At 30.1% G+C, this 26763-nt stretch overlaps 1 protein-coding gene across 3 annotated transcripts in view; it reads left to right on the forward strand.

The window, feature by feature from the left end:
* Positions 1–26763, forward strand: part of LOC145271400 (ubiquitin carboxyl-terminal hydrolase 30-like) — an 85761-nt gene that overhangs the window by 35249 nt on the left and 23749 nt on the right. For all 3 annotated transcript variants that reach the window (XM_080126934.1, XM_080126935.1, XM_080126936.1), the window contains exons 3-6: positions 4625–4722; positions 11440–11538; positions 19968–20168; positions 22117–22275. In XM_080126934.1, coding sequence (XP_079983060.1) covers positions 4625–4722; positions 11440–11538; positions 19968–20168; positions 22117–22275 — 557 coding nt within the window. The remainder of the gene's footprint in view (positions 1–4624; positions 4723–11439; positions 11539–19967; positions 20169–22116; positions 22276–26763) is intronic.

A 26763-nucleotide genomic window follows, 5' to 3' on the forward strand; every position in this document is an offset into this window, starting at 1 on the left:
GTATTTTACGATCGAGCAATATCAGGTGGCCTGCTAGTATGTGTGTGTATATGTGTGTGTATGGTGAATTCCCTGGAAAGTGGTCCAAAATTGTAAAATTTTAAATCCAATATTTTCCAACATTATTATTATTTTTTTTTTTTTGAAAGACAACACCCTAAACTACAAAAAAAATTAAAAAATTCCAATTCTGATCTTATCTGTGTTTTCTGTGCTGGGTTATAAACATCGGCTATTTATTAAAGTCGAAAAATGACAGAACTGCTTATTTTTCAGGCATTTATTTTTACTAATAAATAACATAGTAGTATGTTTAATTATATTTTTTATGATTGATACATATATGTATTTCAAAATAATTGACGCTCTGAGCTTCTGTTGTTAATCATTTTTACATTAAATTTTCATAAAGTTATGTCGATGTAACACGTGACGCTTAACATTTTTTTTTTCTAATCTATAAATATAAAAGCGAAAATGTATGTGTGTGTGTTTGTATGTATGTATGTGTGTTTGTATGTCTAAAAACTTTCGACAGACAGAACAAAAATTCACAAATTTGGTCTCGTATGAAAGCCCCATCCTTCGCTCGACAAATATCGAAAAATTGGCCAAAAATGTAATTTTTTTTCACCCTGAAATCGGCAATTTTCTACAGGGGTGGGGGTCAGCAAAAACCCTCTTATGACGAATTCACTTCTTTTTACATTTAACATCGTTCGTTTGCCTTACGTTAGTTTTTTTTTTTTATATAAGTTTTAACTTTTTTTTGTATATAATATTTAATTTTTATTTAATATTTAAAAATATTAACTTTGCTTATTATGTTTAGAGGTGTGTGTGCTCGGGCGTGGGGGAGGGTACCACCCTCCCCCACACCATAGCACACACACCTCTAAACACCTGGGAAACGCTGGGTACAAGAAGTTTTAACGTTCGTTTTCGTTTTTTTGTTTTTGTAGTTTAGTTATGTTTTTTTTTACTTCGCTTATTCTTATGTTTTGATTACCCCCACCCAGTCTATATATATAAAAGCGAAAATGTGTGTATGTATGTGTGTTTGTATGTCTCGCGAAAACTTTCGACATGGGTCACAAATTTTTGGCCAGATCGGTATCATTTTAAACTTCCAACCTTTGCCTGACAAATATCGAAAAATTGGCCAAAAACATTAATTTAATAAGCAGTTTTCTACAGGGGAGGGGAGGGGTCAGCAAAAACCGTCCTCTCATGACGAGTTCGGTTCTACACATGCACAAATGACGTCGGAACCTGATCTAGTTTAAAGATTAAAAAAAAACGATCTAATTTCGTGGATGTCATCTTAGCTCAGTTGCTTAGAGCGCTGCCTCATTATCTAAAGGTTTTGGGTTCGAATCGTGGTGGGAGATGTCTTTTTTTTTTTTTAAATTTTAATATTGAAGCAGGGTTATTTCGTTTTTTTTTAATTCTTTTTTTTTAGTCGATTCATTGCATTCCTGTTTTTTGACATCCGTTTGATGTGAAAATCTAAAATTATTTTTACATCTATACCATGTTGGTTAAATTCTTTTTTTCACTCGCATGATATTGTCTGGGTTTCTACCAGTATTTTATTTATTTTTTTAGGACAAGACTAAAAAATAAAAGCTTAAATTTTATAGTTTAGTATTTTTTTTAGGACAAGACTAAAAAAAAAATAGAAGCCTAAATTTTATAGTTTTAGTATTTTTTTAGGACAAGACTAAAAAAAAATAGAAGCTTAAATTTTATAGTTTAGTATTTTTTTTGGGACAAGACTAAAAAAAAAATAGAAGCTTAAATTTTATAGTTTTAGTATTTTTTTAGGACAAGACTAAAAAAAAATAGAAGCTTAAATTTTATAGTTTTAGTATTTTTTTAGGACAAGACTAAAAAAAAATAGAAGCTTAAATTTTATAGTTTAGTATTTTTTTTGGGACAAGACTAAAAAAAAATAGAAGCTTAAATTTTATAGTTTTAGTATTTTTTTAGGACAAGACTAAAAAAAAATAGAAGCTTAAATTTTATAGTTTTAGTATTTTTTTAGGACAAGACTAAAAAAAAATAGAAGCTTAAATTTTATAGTTTAGTATTTTTTTTGGGACAAGACTAAAAAAAAATAGAAGCTTAAATTTTATAGTTTAGTATTTTTTTAGGACAAGACTAAAAAAAAATAGAAGCTTAAATTTTATAGTTTAGTATTTTTTTTGGGACAAGACTAAAAAAAAATAGAAGCTTAAATTTTATAGTTTAGTATTTTTTTTGGGACAAGACTAAAAAAAAATAGAAGCTTAAATTTTATAGTTTTAGTATTTTTTTAGGACAAGACTAAAAAAAAATAGAAGCTTAAATTTTATAGTTTTAGTATTTTTTTAGGACAAGACTAAAAAAAATAGAAGCCTAAATTTTATAGTTTTAGTATTTTTTTTAGGACAAGACTAAAAAAAAAATAGAAGCCTAAATTTTATAGTTTTAGTATTTTTTTTTTTTCGGACAAGACTAAAAAAAAAATAGAAGCCTAAATTTTATAGTTTTAGTATTTTTTTAGGACAAAAACTTTATAATATATAAAAAAAATCGATAGAATATTAAGTTTTTATATACTATAAAGTTGCGATTTAAAAAATAAAAAAACTATATCCATGTGACTTGATTGCATCAGCTTGAATCGAAACCAAAACTTATGAGTGTGTATGTATGTGTGTATATATATGTCAGGTCATGTCATATGCTACTGGTACCATGTAACCCAGTATTATCTGCCTCATGGTCGGGTCACCGGCGACTAAACTGGTTCCCCCACCAGACTTGTTTGGTGAGGAGGGCGGCTAGTTTCCCTGAAGGATTAAAAACAAGACCTTCCAAAAGGCGAATGAACTCTTTTTCTGGGTCAACGGCCAACTAGCACCGTGTATATTTGTATTGAGGTAGAGAGGGCTCCCGTAAGCCGTGGTGAAAGCAACCTTTCTAGGAGAAGCAAATCTCTGATTTAAAAAACCATAAAGCGGGAGACCAGTACCCGCATTAAGTTGGTCTGCAGTTTAATTTGTTGCTGGCTATCTTGCTCTTGCTTGTTGCTGGATCTCAACATTTTGAACCGAGAGAGAGACTTAGCTGTCGTACAAAGCTAAGACTCTTTAACATCATATTTGTATAGATACTCCCTCAGACATTTGGGCTCATGGATTTTAAATGTCTGAGGGAGTGGCACTCGTCTGACAAGACGTTGCAATCATCATGTATGTATGTATATATAAACTTAAGTTCCTTCAGCTATAATCGAAACCGCAACCAAAACTTATGAAGAATTCTTGGTAAAATTATTTATAAAAAAATAAATGACTTGATAATCGAAACCGCAACCAAAACTTATGAAGAATTCTTGATAAAATTATTTATAAAAAAACTAGATTACTGGTGTGCCATCAGCTATAATTGAAACCGAAATGAAATCTTATGAAGAATTCTTGGTAAAATTATAAAAAAAAAAAAAAATAGATAAGTACCATCAGCTATAATCGAAACTGAAACCAAAATTTATGAAGAATTCTTGGTAAAATTATTTATAAAAAAATAAATGACTTGATAATCGAAATTGAAACCAAAACTTATGAAGGATTCTTGGTCAAATTATTTATTACAAGAAATGGAAGTCCCTAACAATTAAACGATAGTCACTCGGATATAAGCGTGACACACAAAATGAATAAATAATACACAGCTATTCTATTAATATACAAGGTACTTGTACAGTTTAATCAAGACATAAAAAAATGAAAATATCGAAAAAAGGTTATATTGTACATATCCGTTTTGAACTGAAGATCTCCGAAAAAAAATTTCGCTTAATTTGATCGAGTAGTTTTTTTTTTTTTTTTTTTTTTTGACGGCGGAAAAACATGTTTTTATGAGAGTACGTTAAAGGCAGACATCTTTGATTTTTTTTTTTTTTTTAATTTTTGTTTGGAGTTTATAAACGTCACGGAGAGATGACTCCATGTAAAGCGCCGACACTCCCTCCCCAACTTTGATACTAGCTTTTCTTCCTAAAACTAAAACCTTTTGCTCGGTATCATGAGAAATTGTTTTTTCGCTTCAAAACAAAAACTACTTGATGAAATTAAGTGAAATTTTTTAAAACTTTTCTCGATATTTTCATTTTTTAATGTCTTGATTAAACTGTACAAGTACCATATACAGATTAGAATTACCTCCCTTTATGAAATGATGGAACTTGGAGATCAAGTGTTAGCCCCAGGACGGGTGCCCTTTTAATTGTGAGAACTTTGAAGTAAAAAGAAACCAAAAACTAAATTCGGGGAAAATAATATTCATAATCATTTGTGCCTCATTTCACTTCGAAATGTCTTCTCAATCATTAAATCATTTCTTTCTGGCATTCATAAGAGCAGTAGTTGATGGTAAAATTATTTATTACAAGAAATAGAAGTTCATAACAATTAAATGACACTCGGATGTAAACGTGACACACAAAATAAATAACACACATGCTAACCTATTAATATATATATATTACGATTACCTCCCTTGAAAAATCAAACCTTTTTGAGAAAGTAATCTTTTTTTGTTAATCGAGTATTTTATTTTTATTTTTTCCTTTCAGTTCTCACCAACAAGACAATCCACGATCGAGACACTTTCTGTCCAACTGAAGTTCTCAACGCCCTGCGAGCTCGTTGGGTTATTCCGGATGATGAGCAGGTCCGATTCTATTCTCTCCTTATTTTCTGTTGTGAAGGAACAGAATTTCACGTTTCATTTCTATCAGAACAAAAAGACAAATTTCTTCACCATTGAAAATATTTGCAACTTTTTAGTTTTAATTCAATTTTTTTTTAATTCTTTTTTTTTAATTCTTTTTTTAATACTTTTTTTTAATTCTTTTTTTAATTCTTTTTTTTAATTCTTTTTTTAAAATCTTTTTTTAATTCTTTTTTTTAATTCTTTTTTTTAATTCTTTTTTTTAATTCTTTTTTTTAATTCTTTTTTTTAATTCTTTTTTTTAATTCTTTTTTTTTAATTCTTTTTTTTTAATTCTTTTTTTTTTAATTCTTTTTTTTTAATTCTTTTTTTTTAATTCTTTTTTTTTAATTCTTTTTTTTTAATTCTTTTTTTTAATTCTTTTTTTTTAATTCTTTTTTTTTAATTCTTTTTTTTTAATTCTTTTTTTTTAATTCTTTTTTTTTAATTCTTTTTTTTAATTCTTTTTTTTAATTCTTTTTTTTTAATTCTTTTTTTTTAATTCTTTTTTTTTAATTCTTTTTTTTTAATTCTTTTTTTTTAATTCTTTTTTTTTAATTCTTTTTTTTTAATTCTTTTTTTTAATTTTTTTTTTTTAATTTTTTTTTTTAATTTTTTTTTTTTAATTTTTTTTTTTTAATTTTTTTTTTTTTAATTCTTGTTTTTTAATTCTTGTTTTTTAATTTTTTTTTTTTAATTTTTTTTTTTTAATTCTTGTTTTTTAATTCTTGTTTTTTAATTTTTTCTTTTAGTCGATTCGATTGCATTCCTGTTTTTTTTACACCCGTTTGATGTGAAAATCTAAAATGATTTTTATGTCAATACCATGTTGGTTAAATTCTTTTTTTTCACTCGCGTGTCCTTTATTGTCTGGGTTTCTACCAGTATTTTGTTTCTTTTTTAGACAAGACTAAAAAATAAAATAGAAGCTAAAATTTTAGTTTTAGTATTTTTTTTTTTTTTTTTTTTTTTTTTAGGACAAGACTAAAAAAAAATAGAAGCCTAAATTTTAAAGTTTTAGTATTTTTTTTAGGACAAGACTAAAAAAAAAATAGAAGCTTAAATTTTATAGTTTTAGTATTTTTTTTAGGACAAGTCTAAAAAAAAAAAATAGAAACCTAAATTTTATAGTTTTAGTATTTTTTTTTGGACAAGACTAAAAAAAAAAATAAAAACCTAAATTTTATAGTTTTAGTATTTTTTTTAGGACAAGACTAAAAAAAAAAAAATAGAAGCCTAAATTTTATAGTTTTAGTATTTTTTTTAGGACAAGACTAAAAAAAAAATAGAAACCTAGATTTTATAGTTTTAGTATTTTTTTTTTTTTTTTTTAGAAAAAGACTAAAAACAAAATAGAAGCCTAAATTTTATAGTTTTAGTATTTTTTTTAGGACAAGACTAAAAAAAAAATAGAAACCTAAATTTTATAGTTTTAGTATTTTTTTTTTTTTTTTTTTAGAAAAAGACTAAAAACAAAATAGAAGCCTAAATTTTATAGTTTTAGTATTTTTTTTAGGACAAGACTAAAAAAAAAATAGAAACCTAGATTTTATAGTTTTAGTATTTTTTTTTTTTTTTTTTTAGAAAAAGACTAAAAACAAAATAGAAGCCTAAATTTTATAGTTTTAGTATTTTTTTTAGGACAAGACTAAAAAAAAAATAGAAACCTAAATTTTATAGTTTTAGTATTTTTTTTTTTTTTTTTTTAGAAAAAGACTAAAAACAAAATAGAAGCCTAAATTTTATAGTTTTAGTATTTTTTTTAGGACAAGACTAAAAAAAAAATAGAAACCTAGATTTTATAGTTTTAGTATTTTTTTTTTTTTTTTTTAGAAAAAGACTAAAAACAAAATAGAAGCCTAAATTTTATAGTTTTAGTATTTTTTTTAGGACAAGACTAAAAAAAAAATAGAAACCTAAATTTTATAGTTTTAGTATTTTTTTTTTTTAGAAAAAGACTAAAAACAAAATAGAAGCCTAAATTTTATAGTTTTAGTATTTTTTTTAGGACAAGACTAAAAAAAAAATAGAAACCTAAATTTTATAGTTTTAGTATTTTTTTTTTTTTTTTTTAGAAAAAGACTAAAAACAAAATAGAAGCCTAAATTTTATAGTTTTAGTATTTTTTTTAGGACAAGACTAAAAAAAAAATAGAAACCTAAATTTTATAGTTTTAGTATTTTTTTTAGGACAAGACTAAAAAAAAAATAGAAACCTAAATTTTATAGTTTTAGTATTTTTTTTTTTTTTTTTTTAGAAAAAGACTAAAAACAAAATAGAAGCCTAAATTTTATAGTTTTAGTATTTTTTTTAGGACAAGACTAAAAAAAAAATAGAAACCTAAATTTTATAGTTTTAGTATTTTTTTTTTTTTTTTTTTTTTAGAAAAAGACTAAAAACAAAATAGAAGCCTAAATTTTATAGTTTTAGTATTTTTTTTAGGACAAGACTAAAAAAAAAATAGAAACCTAAATTTTATAGTTTTAGTATTTTTTTTTTTTTTTTTTTAGAAAAAGACTAAAAACAAAATAGAAGCCTAAATTTTATAGTTTTAGTATTTTTTTTAGGACAAGACTAAAAAAAAAATAGAAACCTAAATTTTATAGTTTTAGTATTTTTTTTTTTTTTTTTTTAGAAAAAGACTAAAAACAAAATAGAAGCCTAAATTTTATAGTTTTAGTATTTTTTTTAGGACAAGACTAAAAAAAAAATAGAAACCTAAATTTTATAGATCCATATTTCTATCTTTAATACCTAACACTAACTGCAAGCTGGAAGGATATATATTTAGAAACATGATCTATTTCATATTTGAAAACAGTTACTGAACTGATGAATCATCATTTCGTTTCCATTTTAAATTCATATTGTTGGATTTTTTTATCCTTTTATTATTATGCTAGCATTTTAGCCCGGCGTTGCCCAGGTGTGTGGAGGTGTATGTTGAGCAAAAAAAAAAAGAAAAAAAAGCGGTCAATTTTTTAAAACTTTGAACCCTATTATGACCCCTTAACATTTATTGTTTGGGGCTCAAATTAATTTATTAAGTTAGATCCATATCCAAGGAACCTATATCTAAAATTTCAAGGGTTTAGACCAAAAATTGGCAGAGGAGTTTGGTAGAGTTCTCAAAGGTCCAATCGTTGAACTTTGACCCCTTAACAGCCAAATTTCCGGCCAAAAACCGATCACAAAGATTTTCCCAAATCTCAGTACCCTGTATATCAAATTTCGAGTCTGTAGACTTAAAATTGACAGAATTATTGCGTAGGGAAATGTACAAAGACACACGTTCACTTTTATAGATATACTAGCATAAATTTCTTCTTTTACCTGCATATATTCTACCGTTTTACCCGTGGATGTTGTAACTAGTTTTAATTATTTTATTTCTTCATCCTCATTTCATATCATTAAGCCAGTTTTTTCTGTATTTGCATTTTGTATAATTCTTGCTCTTTCCCTCTTCTGATGAGAAGCATTTAGCTTCGAAATGCCATGACCTAAAGAGATTTTTTTTTTTCTTAATTTCCCCCTTAACTTTGCCTTATTGTTCTGATGATATAATAAAGTTATATATAACTTTTATTCCTCATCTTTTTTTTTTTTACAAAGGAGTCACCATCTATCAAGGCCTGGAGGCCACTCGAGGATAAGGGTTAATAAGCGTACAGTGGTCAATGGGACAATGTCGTAATAATTATTAGTGGAAATTTAGTAAATTGGATTACTTAAGAGGAACGGCTCATCAAGAATTTGTTTATGTTGGATTTGAAGATGACCATATTATAGTCAGGTGTGCAGTTCTAAAGATCCTACCGTTTTTCTAGCGACCTTACAGGTTTGATGTATGTGTTCCATTTCAGATCGGGAGTAACGGTCAAGCCCAGGAGCTTGTCAAAACATGGAGCCTCCTTAAGATGAGAGCCATTCATTTTAATTGATGCCAGATGGGGATCAGAATGTTGATGATGTAAAGACAGAAGTTTGGTTTTAGATGCATTAAAAGTAACCAGTCACTCCTTTCCCCATTGTACCACATGCTCAAGATCAGAGGAGAGAGAATCAGAGAGAACTTAGTTGTTAACGGTCTTTGATGTACTGCTATAGATGATAGTGTCATCAGCATAAATGTCTACGAATGATCTCAGGATGTGATTTGGAAGATCATTGAAATAGATTAGGAAGAGAGTTGGGCCCAGGATGGACCCCTGAGGAACTCCAACATTAATACTGTGAGCTTCTGATTTCTTCCCATCAACCACTACTCTTATGAACCTGTCAGAAAGAAATGATTTAATAATTGAGACATTTCCAGCTATCCCTATCGTGAACAATCTGAGTGAGGTCATAAGCAATAGAGAAATTGTGACAGAACCTCCCTTCATCCACTGTCTTGTTTGAGTGGGTTAACCATTCCACATTGTGAACATTAACGTCTCCACAGATGTGAATGTTAGCCGAAGGATGAGCAGACAGGATGTGGTCAATTTTCTTAGATATGCTTTTAAAGATAGTAACTCTGCTGTTGTCGGGACGATAGAGAGCAAATATAAATGCAGTAGTGTGAGCAAGTTTAATGCGGAAGCACATATAGGGTAAGTTAGGATCCTCTCTGGACATGACCCTACCACATGGAAAGCTATCTTTAACGTAGGCACATATTCCATGCTCATGGCAATCTTGAGGGTCAGATTTGAAAGTTAAGTTAGAATATCCTTTAATTATGAACTCATCTAAGGGAAATAGTTGGTCCAATGCCAGTTTTGCTTAGGAAAAATAGGTCTGGTTTAATTTTATTTTGGACTATTAGTCTCATCTTTATTAGTTTTTTTTTATTTTTATTTATTTATTTTTTTTATTGGTTCACAACGTTTCGGCCAACTTCCTCTGGCCTTCGTCAGGTGGTAACCGCAACGGATAGGCACTTCGAATTTCCTAACTGCATTCTCAGCCATCACTGCCATCCGTAGTTGTCGTCGTCTCCCCACATTTTTGACCAATTAACCTCTGGCACGCTTTGGGTGGGATTGAAACCGCTATCTTCAGACAATGCTCATCTGGAACCGTAGAGATTCAACGTCTCTATCAACTGCGCCACGGGCCCCGAAGGGCGATCAAGGTTGGATTCTTTGATCTTATAAATCCACGTTTATTTTATTATCTGATCTTCCATAGTCGGGTCCGTACCGATTGGTGTATATATATATATATTATTCCTTAATTGGAATTCATTTTTTGAGATGAGCATTATATATTAATTTTATTTTTAAAATTGTGATGGCTGAGAATGCAGTTAGGAGATTCGAAGTTCCTATCCGTCGTGGTTACCACCTGACGAAGGCCAGAGGAAGTTGGCCGAAACGTTGTGAACCAATAAAAAGATTAAAAAAAAAAAAACTAATAAAGATGAGACTAATAGTCCGAAATAAAAATAAAATTAATATATAATGCTCATCTCAAAAAATGAATTCCAATTAAGGAATAATATATATATAGATCTGGTTTAGTTTCCTATAATTGGAACTATAACTGGAAGGTTGGAATGTAGACCTCTGATGTTGAAGGAAACATGGTAATGGGGGTCTACGTTGGAGATCCGAGTTTAATATTGTATTTTTTTTCTGGAAACTTTTCATGATGGTGTTTTGGGATTTGTGGAATAGGTCGACAGACTTGCTTAGAGCAGGATAGAGAGGGAAAATAAGAGAGAAAAAGAAATGAAGAAATAAAATAATTTTTTTGTAGCACATGATAAGGTAAGTCTATATTTCAAATTTCACGATATTGACCATCTTACAATTTATTCCTTTAATTATATTGGCATTTACATGTAAACTTTTGTCATTTGCTTGTTATATGCTCTGTGATTACATTGAGCTTCATAAATTAAGGATTAGTAAATAAAAACTGAAATATAATTGAAAAAAACCAACTTTTTCCACAGAAAAAAAAAAAAATATATATATAACTACTTAATTTACTCGCATAAAATTAATATACGAAAGTATAGATTTATGCGTAAACTTTAAGTATTTACTTCAAAAGTGCTCAATACGTAGGTAGAGCTAGTTAGTAATTTATAAAATATATATGGAGATTAAGCTACATTGAATATTCGGCGTTTCATCCACTCTAGGACTCTTCAGGCTTATGCGCATAAGCCTGAGGAGTCCTAGAGTGGATGAAACGCCGAATATTCAGTGTAGCTTAATCGCCGTATATATTTTATAAATTACTATATATATATATATATATAATATATATATATATATACACTTCAGAATAAAATTATCCAACAATCAGCTGGTATGGAAACCTGTGATTATAAGGTTTACAAAATATTACTGGCAGTAATATTCTATAAATACTATCCTATCTAAATAAAAATTGCTCGATATGCAACATAGAGCAAATGAATCAAATTTTTGTGATTCAATGAATTTCAAAAATTTATGACGTGAAATGTTTGAGTTTCATATCAAAGATTTTTATTATTCTATGTAAGACAAAGAATACATTAGAAATATTTCTAATATATTCTTTGTCTTACATAGAATAATAAAAATTTTTGATATGAAACTCAAACATTTCACGTCATAAATTTTTAAAATTCATTGAATCACAAAAATTTTATATATATATATATATATATATATATATCTTTTACTCTTTCAGGATGCACATGAACTGTTTCATGCGTTGACGCAAACATTGGCCGAAGAAACTGGACATTACCCCAAAGTATTATCCTTATTTGATGTTTCTGCTTTACAGGTATGAGAAGAGAGACAACTTTATTTCATTAAAATCTTTTATTTATTGTGTGTTTTTATTTTTGTTTCACAATTTTAATCATTGACGATTCATTAAACTGTGACTGCGACATGTAACACACTTTTTTTTAAAATTCAATTTTCACCTCAAACAAGACAGTGCCACTTTGAAGTAGGGGGCTACTATTGAGTACATGTTGCTGGGGTATTATGAAGGGAGATGAGTAGAAAGATGTTTGTTCACATTACACTAGAACTTCTGCATATCAGTATAGTTGGGAAAGCAGAATCCCGGAAGGGAGTTCCAAAGTCTAGCAGTTCTGAGGAAGAAACTATTGGAGTAGAAGGCTTTCTTACATCTAGGGATCTCTAAAGGGGTGGGATTTAGCTGCTTGTCGGGTTTGTCAGGGGTATTCACGTCGAGGGGGTACAAGTGCTTGTAGTTCGTCAGAGTATTCCCCATTAAAATACTTGTAGAACAGGCAATACACTTTCGTAAATAATTGAATTTATTCAAAAACATATCACATCTCTCTCTCTCTCTTTATATATATATATATATATATATACATATAAGAGGATGCTTCACAGAACGTCTGAAACACGTTAAAAACGATTTCAATGACTTAAAGACATTATTAGAATGGTCTAAACATATTTTCAATGAAAAACCAAGACACGGAATAATAAAATAATGTTAAAAAAATACACATTGTTGGTGACTACCCCCTTATTTAAATATACATCATCATCGGCGGTCACTCGTGTCCGAGTAAGACTGTCCTCCGTTGTGGCTTCTGTGAGTCCTCAGGTGAGCATAGAGCCCAATCCTAGACACAATTTGTCTTGTGCAATTTGGGCAGATAAAGGTAGTGGTGGTGGGGTGGGATTGGGTGTGTCTGGTTGATAATCTGTCCTTTCTGTGCTTGTGTTTATACTCAGCAGCTTGATTTAGGTCACTACTATAAAGCGCAGCACCTTCGTGGACAGCGCTCCTCCATGCCAACCTGCTCCCAGCCACGTCCTCCCATGTCTCAAGGTCCATGTGAAACCGCTTTAGATTTGCTTTGATGTTGTCCTTATACCTCATCTTTTGGCCACCCTGGGCACGCTTTCCCTCAACAAGCTGAGAGTAGAAAATCGTCCTGAGTGAGGCTGACATTCCCACTATCACCGCTACTGTTGCTCAACGCCAGCTCAGATGGACTGGTCATGTTGTCCGAATGCCGGATCTCCGCCTCCCAAAACAGATTAAATATATATATATAAAAAATCTCCCTTTAAGAACATAGGTACTATTGTTTGTTTATGTAAGTAAAACTATTCAGCGATACAAGAGATTGATTGACTTACTGACAAAATAATGTTCCAATGAAGGATAAACTTCCAAGATTATATATATATATATATATATATATATATCTTGAAAGTTTTTTTAATATCTTTAAAACTATATATATATATATATATATATATATATATATATATATATATATATATATATACTCAATCCTCTAATAAGATTTAAGTAATTAACGCTTGCTTTTCAAATATGCAAATTAGTTAATCTTCATGTAGTTGCTCGCATATCCATGACTGTGTATATTATGGTTTGTTTTAAGAACATTTGGAATCGAAAATATAGGCTTTTATTATCAATATCAAAGCAGGAAAAAAAAAAGAACCCAACTTAAGTTTATAGATTAAAAATATTAAAAATAATTTAGATTTTATAATTTGAAAATATATGAAATTTAAAAAAAAAAAAAAAAATTTTCAAAATTATGTTAATCATATTTTTACTGATTTTTATTTTTTTGATAATATTTGATAGAAATTTATTTGATTTTTTTTTTTTTTTTTTTTTTTTTACTACAATTGTTTAGGCACCATTTGGACAATTTCAAACTTTGTTATTCAAACATATTCCAGAATGGCAACTCATCAGACGATAAAAAACTGATTAATACATAAATGAACAGCTTTCGATTTGTTATTTACGATACCAAGCAATCTATCCTCATGTTTATTTTGTTTAATCATTTTCCAATTGCCCTGAAATATGACTCCCCCTATTTTTCGAATTTCTGTTTTCGTATTCCTACTAATTATCTATCTCTATATTACCTTAGTCCTCCATGTGTTTCTAACCGAAATTTAAAAATTTGGTACTTGTACAGTTTAATCAAGACATTAAAAAAAATGAAAATATCGAAAGAAAGTTTAAATTGTATGTATCCGTTATAGAATGAAGTTCTCCGAAAAAAAATTTTCCACTTAATTTCATCAAGTAGTTTTTTTTTGTTTTTACATTGAAAAAAAAAACAATTTATGATACCGAGCAAAAGGTTAAATTTTTAGGAAGAAAAGTTAGAATTAAAGATGGGGAGGGAGTGTCGGCGCTTTAACTAGAGTTATCTCCCCGTGGTGTGTTCTAAACTCCAAACAAAAATTTAAAAAATTCAAAGATGTCTGACTTGAACGCGCTCTCATAAAAACGTGTTTTTCTGCTGTAAAAAAAAAAAAAAAACTACTCGATCAAATTAAGTGAAATTTTTTTTTTTGAGATCTTCAATCCAAAACTGATACGTACAATATAACCATTTTTTCGATATTTTCATTTTTTTTATGTCTTGATTAAACTATACAAGTGCTGAAGAGTTTAACATGGCAGATCGTTTACTTCCCTTTAATCGAGACAGGAAGTAGAAACTATTAAAACGGAAAGATGCCTATGGCTTAGAGTATGATGCGGACCAGTAAATGTCTGCGGAAGCAGTGGTATTTATTAACATTTGGAATCTCCACAGACATTTACTGGTGCTCAAAGAATTGCAAGCTGACATTTTCAAAACTAGCTAGATTGGAGAAAACAAAAGACAAAGAAAACGCTAATTCTTTTTTTTTTTTTTTAAAATTATATCTTAATAATTATCGGATTGACAAGAAAGTTCTTGCGGTTTTTAACTTTTAAATTCAGATCAACATATCTTGGCTCAAACAAAACTTTACCAATCAAAATAAACACCATTAGAATCTATGCCAGTAATGGAAACAAATTTTAATTCCTGGTGGCGATGAAGTCGCTGAAGGCATTTTTGGTATCGCTTAGGTTTTTAAAGCATTTCTCACGCAGAAAGTTGTCGAGATGATTGAAAAAGTAGTAGTCGGTAGGTGGGAGGTCAAGAGAATATGGTGGATGAGGCAGAGTTTCATAGCCTAATTCGTTCAACTTCTGCAGAGTCGGTTTAGCGCTGTGCATTGTCATGGACGACAATTGAGCCTTTTCTGTTGACTAATGCTGGGTGTTGTTGTCGAAGTTTCTGATGCATTTCATCCATTTGTTGACAGTATTTCACTGCCATAATGGTTTCGCCTGCATTCAAAAAAAAACTAATGGATGAGACTGGTCGCAGACCACCAAACAGTCAGCATGATTAAACTGTACAAGAGCCAAAAAATTTTTAACTAAAATATTTAATTTATTTTCAAATTGCTGGAGGACACCTTCAAATCCTGGATTAAATTTATTTAGTCAATCTCAGAAAGTTTTGTATCTTTTTGTATTTATTTAAGATTTTTTAATGTTTTATTTCGTGAGAAGGAATTGTTTTATTAAAGGTTAATTTCACCAAAATTTTGTTTTTTATTAATAAATAAAAAACAAAAAAAAAAAAAGAATTTAAAAGTTTTATATTTTTTTATCATTTCGTCATTCAAATTATAATTTCCTTTATTTATACCGATTCTCTATTTGTTATGTTAAAAGGGGGATAACTCTGGTTATTTCACTTTTATTGATTCACCAAAATCTCATCTATTTTAATTTAATTTTACTTATTTGTTATTATGTCGACACTACTCTATCGATTATTATATATTCACCCTAATATATACGAGTAACAGGGAAATCAAAGCCAATAAAAAATAAAATTTGGGGGTCATCAGCTGAATTCGAAACTAAAACATACAAGTCTCCACTCATTTCTTAGTCTCTAAGCAACCCCAATATATATATATATATATATATATATATATATATATATATAGTTTTTTAAAAATTTTTTAATAAAATATTTATTTAATTTTATTTATTTTCAAATTACTGGACAACACCTTCAAATCCTTGATTAAATTTATGTCTCAACTACAGTAAAATGTATACACTCTTTAAATGACCATAAAACCAAAATTTATTATAAGAAAGAAAAGTTTCATACATAAAAATATGAACAAATATAGAAACCAGACAATTATCGAAAGTGTTCAAATTATTAGCCATTGTGGTCCATGAAAAGACGACAATGCTCACCAATTGAATCGAAAACGTTCCTAATCAGTTCAATTGGTATGTTGACACATCTTCTTTTAATGGTTACTTTTAACTTATTCATTGTAGCTCGTTTTGTGGTGTAAAAAAAAAAAAAAAAAAAAAAATCTGGGGGGGGGGACAAATCCAGTGATCGTGGACAGTACTCGGTACTTCCTCTTCGTTCCGACTATCTGTTTCTTATGTGACTATCAAGATATATATATACTAGCAGGTCGCGCGGCATTGCCCCGTTGTAAACTGCACATGATTATTATATTTTATTCAATACAGAAATTGAGACATTTGCATGCGATTATTTTTTCTAAAGAGTTCACTTCCCGTAAGTAAAAACACCAATTACCATCAAAACCTCAACCTACACAAAATGAGTCAGGTAGTATGGCTATTACAGCAACATGACACAGTATATTTATAAAGTGTTTTTAAAACTATTTATCTATCATATAAAAAAGCTGTCATGTTTCACGGCCGCGTATGCGCATTCGTGAAACCGTCAACAAATAGATGCAAATTCGATCACTCTCTTATACAATTTTTTCTCAATTTTGACACGTTAGCATTTTTGTAATTTAATGTTGAAAGAAAAAGGGAATGTTTGAAAACAGTAAAATGAATTATTAACAGAAGATACAGAACCATGCATTGATGAGGGAAGTGTTGGAAGTGCCATTCTATATATCTAAACATCTCTTGGGAAGGCATAGCGTATTCATGTGGAGATAATTAAAAGCATGTATTCATTGTAGCTCGTTTTGTGGTGTAAAAAAAAAAAAAAAAAAATCTGGGGAGGGGGGGGGATCAAATCCAGTGATCGTGGACAGTACTCTGTACTTCCTCTTCGTCCCGACTATCTGTTTCTTATGTGACGATCAAGATATGCTCTTACGTCATGATGATGGTGGTAAAGTTCTCCATCCTGCTGGAAGTGCCCTTCTTTATTCCTGAACATCTCTTGGGAACGTGGCATAGCGTATTAATGTAGAAAGTTGAGATCATTAAAAGTGTGTATAAATTTTGAGGCATCCCGTATATTCTATTCAATCTCAGAAAGTTTCGTATCTTTTGTCTTTTTCTATTTTACTTAATGTTTTATTTCGTGAGAAGGAATTGTTATTAAAGGTTAATTTCACCAAAATTTTCTTTTTTTTTTTTTATTAATAAATTTTAAAAAAAAATTACATTCTATACTTGTTAAATCAAGAATTTAAAATTTTAAAGTTTTTTTTTTTTTAATCTTAAAATATCATTCAAGTTCTTATTTCCTTTATTTATACTGATTCTCTGTTTTCTATGTTAAAGGGGGATAACTCTGGTTATTTCATTTTTATCGATTCACCAAAATCTCAAGTGTTAAATTTTATATTTTGATTTTAGTATTTACTAGCAATAGGTGCCCGGCGTTGCCCGGGTGTTTGGAAGTGTATGCTGAGCAAAAAATAAAAGAAGTAAATTTTTTTAACTTTGACCCCTATTATGACCCTTAACATTTATTGTTTTGGGCTCAACTTAAGTTGGCCCTGTCGGTGGGGCATTAGAATACGCCGACTGCCCCCCCTGCAGAGGGTAAAAGTCCCTCAATGGGGGTCCTGGATATGACCTTAAAATATATCCAGTGGTGAGGTCCCAGCTTGTGGGCTTTGGGGAGTGTGAAGCCACCCTTTAATTACCATTACTCCCAGGTCCACTCTGACCCGGTGTGGTAGTACCTGTTAGGGTCCCAACTATGGGTTAAATAGAAACCGACGTGAAAACAACAAATATATTCTATTAAAAAAATTTTTCTTCAAAAGCTTTGGATTTGGCATTAAATAACCCGAAAAGGGTTGATATGCCGTAAAACAAAAACAACCAACCAACCAACCAACCAAAAATCAACTTAAGTTATTAAGTTAGATCCATGTCAAAGAAACCTATATCTAAAATTTCAAGTGTTTAGACCCAAAATTGTCGGAGGAGTTTGGTAGAGTCCTCTTAATCGCCAAATTTCTGGCCGAAAACTGATTACGTTGATTTTTCCCAAATTCTAGTACCCTGTATATCAAATTTCGAGTCTTTAGACTTAAAATTGACAGAGTTATAGGGAAATGTATACACACACACACAGACACGTTCACTTTTATAGATATATAGATAGACTAATAGATTAAGCAAAAATATATACGTATACATAGATATATATGGAAACAATTTTGTGTTTACTATAAACTTTTTACGCAAATATTATGCAAGTATAAATCATGTAGAATATCTGCATGAATATAATTACACGTAATAGTTAACTAAAGATGATCATCCCATAAGAAAACCGAAAAAACCTAATAGGGAATTAATTAAAATGAATGTTTAAAAAGAATATGCAAATTAGCTCGATCTTTTGCTAGTGAATGCAATTCCACGACCCATATATAAGAAAATTGTATTTTCTTTTTAAATAAATAGAAAAAAAGGGGTTTTAATATGAATATCAATACACACAAAAGAAAAACGAATTTATATAGGAGTATAGATAGATTATTCATCCTCATTTAATTTTACAAAATAAAAAATTATATTTCTAATCTTACCTTCACAATTATATTTCTCATTTATTTTCAATGTTATAGAAAAGCCTGGAGGAGCGTATTTTATCTTAGGATTCAATATAATCCCCCCTCCCTCAACAACATCAATATTTTCATTGATTTATTTTGTTCCTGGTGAATTCCACGCTCAATGTCACATCCCCGTTATGTTACCTATGATGAGAAGCATTAGGCTTCAAAATACCTTGGTGCAAAGAGCCCCCAACTAAATGTTAGTTTACTTTTTTATTAAATAAATGAACAATTTTATATTCACCAATATATAGTTTTTGTGACTTCATTTTCAAATCTTATTATTTCCTGAAATAATTTAAGCGTTATATTATCCCGATAAGTCTCTTCTTAGAGAATTGAATTTATTCTACTAACTGTCTAAGATATATATATTTGACATGGTCTGACATGAAAGGCTTAAGAAAATGATATCTTATGGTATTTCTGAATGAATATTCAACATAATCAGATTCTTCCATTTTTAAAAAAAAATTTTTATTTATTTTTTTTTAGTTAAAGGAAAGGAGTTTAGTCTTAGTAGCATTAAATGTTATCTACTTATAGTCCGTTTTCACTTCCAACTGAAGGTTATTTTCTAGAGAGTGAGAGAAAGAGTGAACACTAACAACAAAAAAAGAAAATGACTGACTATGACGTAAAATAAGCACAGAATCTGCGAGAAAATAATGTGTCCGTATTTAAGGGGGGGAGAGAGAGAGAGAGAGAGAGAGAGCAACAGATAGTCACAGACACAAATAGGAAACAGTAGAATCTAAAAAGTAATAGTTTAAAAAGAAAAAAAAGAACGATTGAGAGACTGGTAGTCACAAGCACGAAAAGGAAATGAAGAAAAAAAAAGATGGTTTAAAAGAATGAAAGAGAGAGAGAGAGAGAATGGTTAGAGCAGATGGAGAGTTAGAAATGATTCCAAATATTAGCCCCTTATGTTCCAAGTTGCAACATGCCTTGTTTGGGGTGAAAATGAGTAAAAAAAAAAAAAAAAAAAAAAAAAATTTTTTTTTTTTTTTTTTTGTACGTATTGTCTGAGATGGCAAAAGAAAGAAAAAGTTGGTAGATGGTAGAAAAAAAAAATTTTTTTTTCGTACGTATTGTCTGAGATGGTAAAAGAAAGAAAAAAGTTGGTAGAAGATGGTAGAAAAAAAATTTTTTTTTTTTTTTTGTACGTATTGTCTGAGATGGTAGAAGCAAGAAAACAGTTGGTAGAAGATGGTAGAAAAAAAATCATGTCCTATCAGTTTGAATTGGAATATGTGCAAACATGTTTTAAAACATTTTTTTCATAGAAAAAAAAATATTTAAATTTGGAAAACCTTAAACAATGTTTTTTTTTTTGTGTTAAAATAAATAAAATTATATTTTAACTAACGCGCGCATACACACACACAAATACGTATCGCTCTTTAGCGTAGGACAACAACTTTAGAATATAAAAAAAAAAAAAAAATGTCAGACGGTAAGGTACTTGGCTCGTCATAATTTTTTCTTTCTTTCTAAATGCAGAACCCTGAGAATGAATACCAGACTCCAAACTCCGCGATTACCCGTAGCAAGAGTTTGCTGCCTGTCTTACCCAGGGACACTGATCACCCATTTCGTGGCCATTTTGCCAGCCAACTAACTTGCCAAATGTGTTCATATTCCTATCCCGTCAAATATGATCTCTTTGACAGCCTTTCTCTCAACATACCTGAAACGAACTGGGTAAGAATAGTAAACTTTTTTCTTACCCATGGATTTTTTTTTTCTTACCCCATGGATGTTTTTTGTTTTTTTTCTTACCCCATGAATGTTTTTTTTTTTTTTTTTTTTTTTTTTTTGTTTTTTTTTTACCCATGAATTTTTTTTTTGTTCTAAGTCAGGAAGTTTCGTTTTTCTTAGTCAGGAAGTTTCGTTTTTCTTAGTCAGGAAGTTTCGTTTTTCTTAGTCAGGAAGTTTCGTTTTTCTTAGCCAGGAAGTTTCGTTTTTCTTAGTCAGGAAGTTTCGTTTTTCTTAGTCAGGAAGTTTCGTTTTTCTTAGTCAGGAAGTTTCGTTTTTCTTAGTCAGGAAGTTTCGTTTTTCTTAGTCAGGAAGTTTCGTTTTTCTTAGTCAGGAAGTTTCGTTTTTCTTAGTCAGGAAGTTTCGTTTTTCTTAGCCAGGAAGTTTCGTTTTTCTTAGCCAGGAAGTTTCGTTTTTCTTAGCCAGGAAGTTTCGTTTTTCTTAGCCAGGAAGTTTCGTTTTTCTTAGCCAGGAAGTTTCGTTTTTCTTAGCCAGGAAGTTTCGTTTTTCTTAGCCAGGAAGTTTCGTTTTTCTTAGCCAGGAAGTTTCGTTTTTCTTAGCCAGGAAGTTTCGTTTTTCTTAGCCAGGAAGTTTCGTTTTTCTTAGCCAGGAAGTTTCGTTTTTCTTAGCCAGGAAGTTTCGTTTTTCTTAGCCAGGAAGTTTCGTTTTTCTTAGCCAGGAAGTTTCGTTTTTCTTAGCCAGGAAGTTTCGTTTTTCTTAGTCAGGAAGTTTTGTTATTCCTAGCCAGGAAGTTTCGTTATTCCTAGCCAGGAAGTTTCGTTTTTCTTAGTCAGGAAGTTTCGTTTTTCTTAGTCAGGAAGTTTCGTTTTTCTTAGCCAGGAAGTTTCGTTATTCCTAGCCAGGAAGTTTCGTTATTCCTAGCCGGGAAGTTTCGTTATTCCTAGCCGGGAAGTTTCGTTATTCCTAGCCGGGAAGTTTCGTTATTCCTAGCCGGGAAGTTTCGTTATTCCTAGCCAGGAAGTTTCGTCTTTCTTAGCCAGGAAGTTTCGTCTTTCTTAGCCAGGAAGTTTCGTCTTTCTTAGCCAGGAAGTTTCGTCTTTCTTAGCCAGGAAGTTTCGTCTTTCTTAGCCAGGAAGTTTCGTCTTTCTTAGCCAGGAAGTTTCGTCTTTCTTAGCCAGGAAGTTTCGTTTTTCTTAGCCATGAAATTTGTTCATTTTTTCTTAGCCAGGAAGTTTGTTCTTTTTTTCTTAGCCATGAAGTTTGTTCTTTTTTTCTTAGCCATGAAATTTGTTCTTTTTTTTCTTAGCCATGAAATTTGTTCTTTTTTTTCTTAGCCATGAAATTTGTTCTTTTTTTTCTTAGCCATGAAATTTGTTCTTTTTTTTCTTAGCCATGAAATTTGTTCTTTTTTTTCTTAGCCATGAAATTTGTTCTTTTTTTTCTTAGCCATGAAATTTTTTCTTTTTTTTCTTAGCCATGAAATTTGTTCTTTTTTTTCTTAGCCATGAAATTTGTTCTTTTTTTTCTTAGCCATGAAATTTGTTCTTTTTTTTCTTAGCCATGAAATTTGTTGTTTTTTTTCTTAGCCATGAAATTTGTTGTTTTTTCCATGAAATTTGTGTTCTACCATTCCTTTCTATCAAAACATCTTAACATAAATAATTTTCTCTGTAAATATTTATTTCGCTATAACTTTCTATCTTTACAAATATTATAACGATAATAATAATCGTCGCCTAGCAATATCTTAGGCATTGCCCGGCTAATATCCAATAATAGTTTCAGCTTCAAAGAAATAGAAAAGCTCTATCTGAAAATATGTTGAGCACTATTTGTACAAAGTTCATGCTATCTGAAGTCGGTTCTGTTTTGGAAATGTGTCTGATTTTTTTTTTTTTTTTTAATGTTATCAGCAACGTCTTTATCGTTTTAGGAACCCCTTTCTCTCGAGATGTTACTGCAAAAGTTTATCACGAGCGAGACCGTTCACAACGTCGACTGTCCCGGATGTACGGAGAAACTTCATAAATGTCCACAAAGTGATATCAAGCCACTGCAATCCACATTTCTCAAGAAGTTAAGCATTGGCAAGGTAAGTAAGCGAGTTCGAGTGAAGGGGAGGGGGGGGTGTGTTCATTTTTACTTATCTGCAAGTACATAAGCATAACATCCAGGGTGGATTTAGGTTCAGAGAAGGGCAGGCAAAAATTGCCTTTTTGACACCCCCCTCCCTCTAAAAATGACTGGTTACAAATTTTCAATCTTCTCATAATATGCTTCATTATTAAGCAAACAATTCATCTTCTCTATTAACTTTTATCCCCAAGTAGTTTTTGGCCTTTATAACAGAGTTCGCACAAACTTAAAAAGTTCTTGAATTTTTATTTTTGCCTTGAAAAGCGCATTTTTTTTTGTCCAGTAAAAATTTGTCAAAATATTAAAAATTAAAATCGAAATAAATACTATTCGAAATTATTTTTTTAGTTTCTATTAGAAATACAATTAAAATATTTTTTAAATATAAAAAAATAAAATCGAAAATTGAAATTGTCTATTATCATGAATACAAGAGTCGCGTCCCTTCGTTTTCCATATAAATTTCCTGGTAAAGGGAGGTAACTCACAAGTGGTTGGAGAATTTCCCAATCTATATATCTATAAAAGTGTCTGTCTGTGTGTCTGTACATTTCCCTACGCAATAACTCTGTCAATTTTTAGTCTACAGACTCGAAATTTGATATACAGGGTACTGAGATTTGGGAAAATCGATGTGATCGGGTTTCGGCTAGAAATTTTGCTGTCAAGGGGTCAAAATTCAACGATTTGACCTTTGAGAACTCTACCAAACTCCTCTGACAATTTTTGTTCTAAACACTTGACATCTTAGATATAGGTTCCTTGGACATGGATCTAACTTAATAACTTGATTTGAGCCCAAAACAATAAATATTAAGGGGTTATAATAGGGGTCAAAGTAAATTACCGGTTTTTTTGTTTTTTATTTGCTCGGCATACACCTCCAAACACCCGGGCAACGCCGGGCACCCATTGCTAGTATATCTATAAAAGTGAAATTGTCTGTGTGTGTGTGTGTGTACATTTCCCTACCAAACTACTCTGTCAATTTTCAGTCTACAGACTCGAGATTTGCCATAAGGGGTATTGAGATGTGGGAAAATCTTTTTAATCAGTTTTCGGTCAGAAATTTGGCTGTCAAAGGGGTCAAAGTTCAACGATTTTGACCTGTGAAAACTCTACTAACAATACACAGACGATAAAACGCTTTGGATAATTACAGATTTCAAGGGGGTTCTGCTAAAATCATCATATTTTAAAAATCCAAGCAACTTAAGTCCTCAAAATACCTGCGTTTTGTTCGAAAATGAACATACTTTCAAATAAATTACTAAATAAGAATATACATTATATATTGTAAGATTTTTAAGCAAATAAATTGCTAACATCATAAAACAGCGTTTTCGGTAAGATTTTATAAATTGTCTTACCACGCTTCTCTTAAGAATTTCATCATGAAATTTGGAAATTAACTAGAAGAGATATTACTTTTAATAGATTCGGTTGTCCGAAATTCTTTTGACAACTCATTTTTTTTTTGTTGTGTTAAAAAAAAAAAAAACTTCAACATGACAAGTTTGGGAAATTTAGAAAAAAAATTTCTTTGGTCACCCACTGTTAAATAAATGAATCTTTTTACTACATTTATCCGTTAAAAATAAAAATGCAACCGTCTTTATCTTGTGGTACCGAGCAATGTAAACTCCTGATAGCTGGAAAAAAGTTGTTCTATTTTTAAAAAGTATCTCAAAACGATCTTGTATAAGCAGCAGCAGCTACTATCGCTGATATTAATTATTTTACTATAAACAAACTTTTTTAAAATTTTTTTTATTTTTTATTCCAGAACGAATTAAAAATTAAAAAAAATAAAAATGTGAATATGAAAAATTGTCTTACATATTTAGTTGAAGCTCGTATTATCAGAACATAATTAGCTTTAACTAGAGCTATTCAGTTATCAGAATATATAATTTTAAAGCAATCCGGCGTTATTTTTAGTCAAATTTTAAAAATATAGTTGAAAAACAAATATGTAACGTGTGCACTTTTATACATTACATTAGTTTTTAACGGTGAATCAAACAGTATTCTGTTAAAAAAAAAAAAAAAAAAAAAACAACGAATATGTGAAATATTTTTTTTTTTTTGTTTTGTTTTTTGCTTCACGTGTGCGAGCATTAAACCCCCCCCCATTCCCAATATATTTTTTTCATCTTTTTTCGTCTTTTTTTTTTTTTTTTTCTTTACAATTTTTTTCAGCAGATTATAATCGAATGGACTAGCCAATTATATATAAAAAAAAAAAAAAATACAAAATCAATATGTAGGAGTTAAGTTCCTATTTACTTGCCTCACCACGAGGACAGTTAGACACAAGGTCAGTTAATGTGAGGAAAATCCAGCTTCCCAAAAAGGGTCAATCAAAATTGTCTCGGTCATGAAGGATTTCTCCTTCACTGACAGAGGACAGATAAGGTGAAGTGTAGCATCAGAACAGATACTACACTGTGATCTTGGCCCGAAGTCCGGGTAAAGAAATAAAAAGAAACGTCTTAAACTGGAAAGTTTAACGAAATAATGTGTCACTCGGACAAGAAATGTAATCTATAAATATAAAAGCGAAAATGTATGTTTGTATGTGTGTTCGCTTTTTCTGTATGTCTACAAAAGGCTTTTTTCAGAGAAGCGGTTGGTCAGTTCACAACTTTTTAAAACTTTTTATATCACATATAAATTGTAATATCTCAGAGTTAACAACGAAGCTCGCCTGTCTATTTAATTTGCTCGACTTTGGGAAGATAAATATTCAACATTTGTCGCTCGTCGCATGTGGGTTAGTCTTTTTCCTATAACATCTTGGGAAGCGTTCCCGCAGTAAATGAAATACCATCCCGCAGTCAAAACTTGACCTCATTAAGTCATTAAAACGTGCACCTGCCAAATCCAAGTAATTAAATAAATTCAAATATTTCTCCTTCATTGACAGAGGACAGAAAACGTGAAGTGTAGCATTAGAATACTACACTGTGATCTTGGCCCGAACTCCAGGTAGAGAAATAAAAAAAAAAAACAAAACGTCTTAAACTGGAAAGTTTAACGAAATAATGTGTCACTCAGACAAGAAATGTAATTGAAAATAAAAACCAAATTTATCAAAAATTTGTGAACGATTTGTTAGCTTTAGCGAAAAGTGTTTTTTCATATTTAAATAAGTGGGCAAAAATAATTAATAAGTTTTCCAAACGTCATGTTTTCTGTTAGTGACGTCACTGGTTTTAAATTAAATTTATTTTTGTCTATTTGTCGTAATTCTTAAGTTTCACACCCCTTAAGAATTACGACAAACAAACAAAAATAAATTTCATATTTAAAAGTAATTTGATGTCCAAAATCTAAGGCATAACATTTTCAAAAGCCAATAATTATGACCCACTAACCGTAAATATGGGGGCCTTCTTAAAAAAACAAAACAAAAAAACTCCCTTAATCCAACTTCTAATCCTAGGTACGAGTGGCAAGCCTCCTCCTCTTAAAACCTTCTTTAACCCTAACAATAACGCTAAGTCTAAGTGGCAAGCTCCTCACCAAACAAAGTTCCTTGGTAAGCTACATATAAGTGTCTAAAAAAAAAAAAAAAATCCTTCCTTAAAGAAAAGTGCACCATTTATCAGCCATAAAAAAATAAATTAATCAACTGTCCTGAAACGCTAGAATGATCTTGAAATGGTGAATTATTTTACATTAAATTCTAAAATTTGAAATGGTGAATTATTTTACATTAAATTCTAAAATTGTTTTTGTTTTGTTTCTATCAAGTCTTCAGGGTGTTCACAGATAATTTTCCATAGCTCTATCATTAACCCAAAGTCAAAGTGGCAACCCCCCCCTCTCATAATTGCACAAAGACCCTCTTAAAACGACACATAAGCGTCTTTAGAAAAAGAAAAAAGGCGTACAGGATTTATTTCCGATAAAACAAAAAATGGTTAACTGCCCTAAAACGCTAGAATGGCTCAAAATGAGTAATCATTTTACATTAAATTCTAAAATAATACTTATCTTTTATTAAAGTATTTTTAAGGTATTCACACGTAATTGCCTATAAAGGTAAAATCGCATATTTTGGTGAGGTGGTCAGATGGGGTGGAGGTTTAATGGAAGGTATTAATCTACAATAATACCAGATATTGCAATATATTCATTTTTAAACAGTCCTAGATTTCGATTTCAGTTATTTGTACATAAAATGCATAACAGTTCAGCTTTGAGTTCTCTAACTTCTTTTCTTTTCATGGATACATGCCATTTTTAAGGAATCGCAGCATATTTATGTGAATTTACTGCAGATTATTTGGAAACCATTCATTTCTGGAGATTTTCAGTAGCATATTCAGATTCCTTGCACAAAAATGCACTTATATAGCAAATTTTATTGCTTAGTCTTGTGTTTTAACAAAGATATAACATTTTTACTGAAAAAGTAGTGCAAAAAATGTGACAA

Source organism: Euprymna scolopes, chromosome 46 (assembly GCF_053919585.1).
Source record: "Euprymna scolopes isolate OS-2025 chromosome 46, ASM5391958v1, whole genome shotgun sequence".
NCBI classification, from domain to species: Eukaryota; Metazoa; Mollusca; class Cephalopoda; order Sepiida; family Sepiolidae; genus Euprymna; species Euprymna scolopes.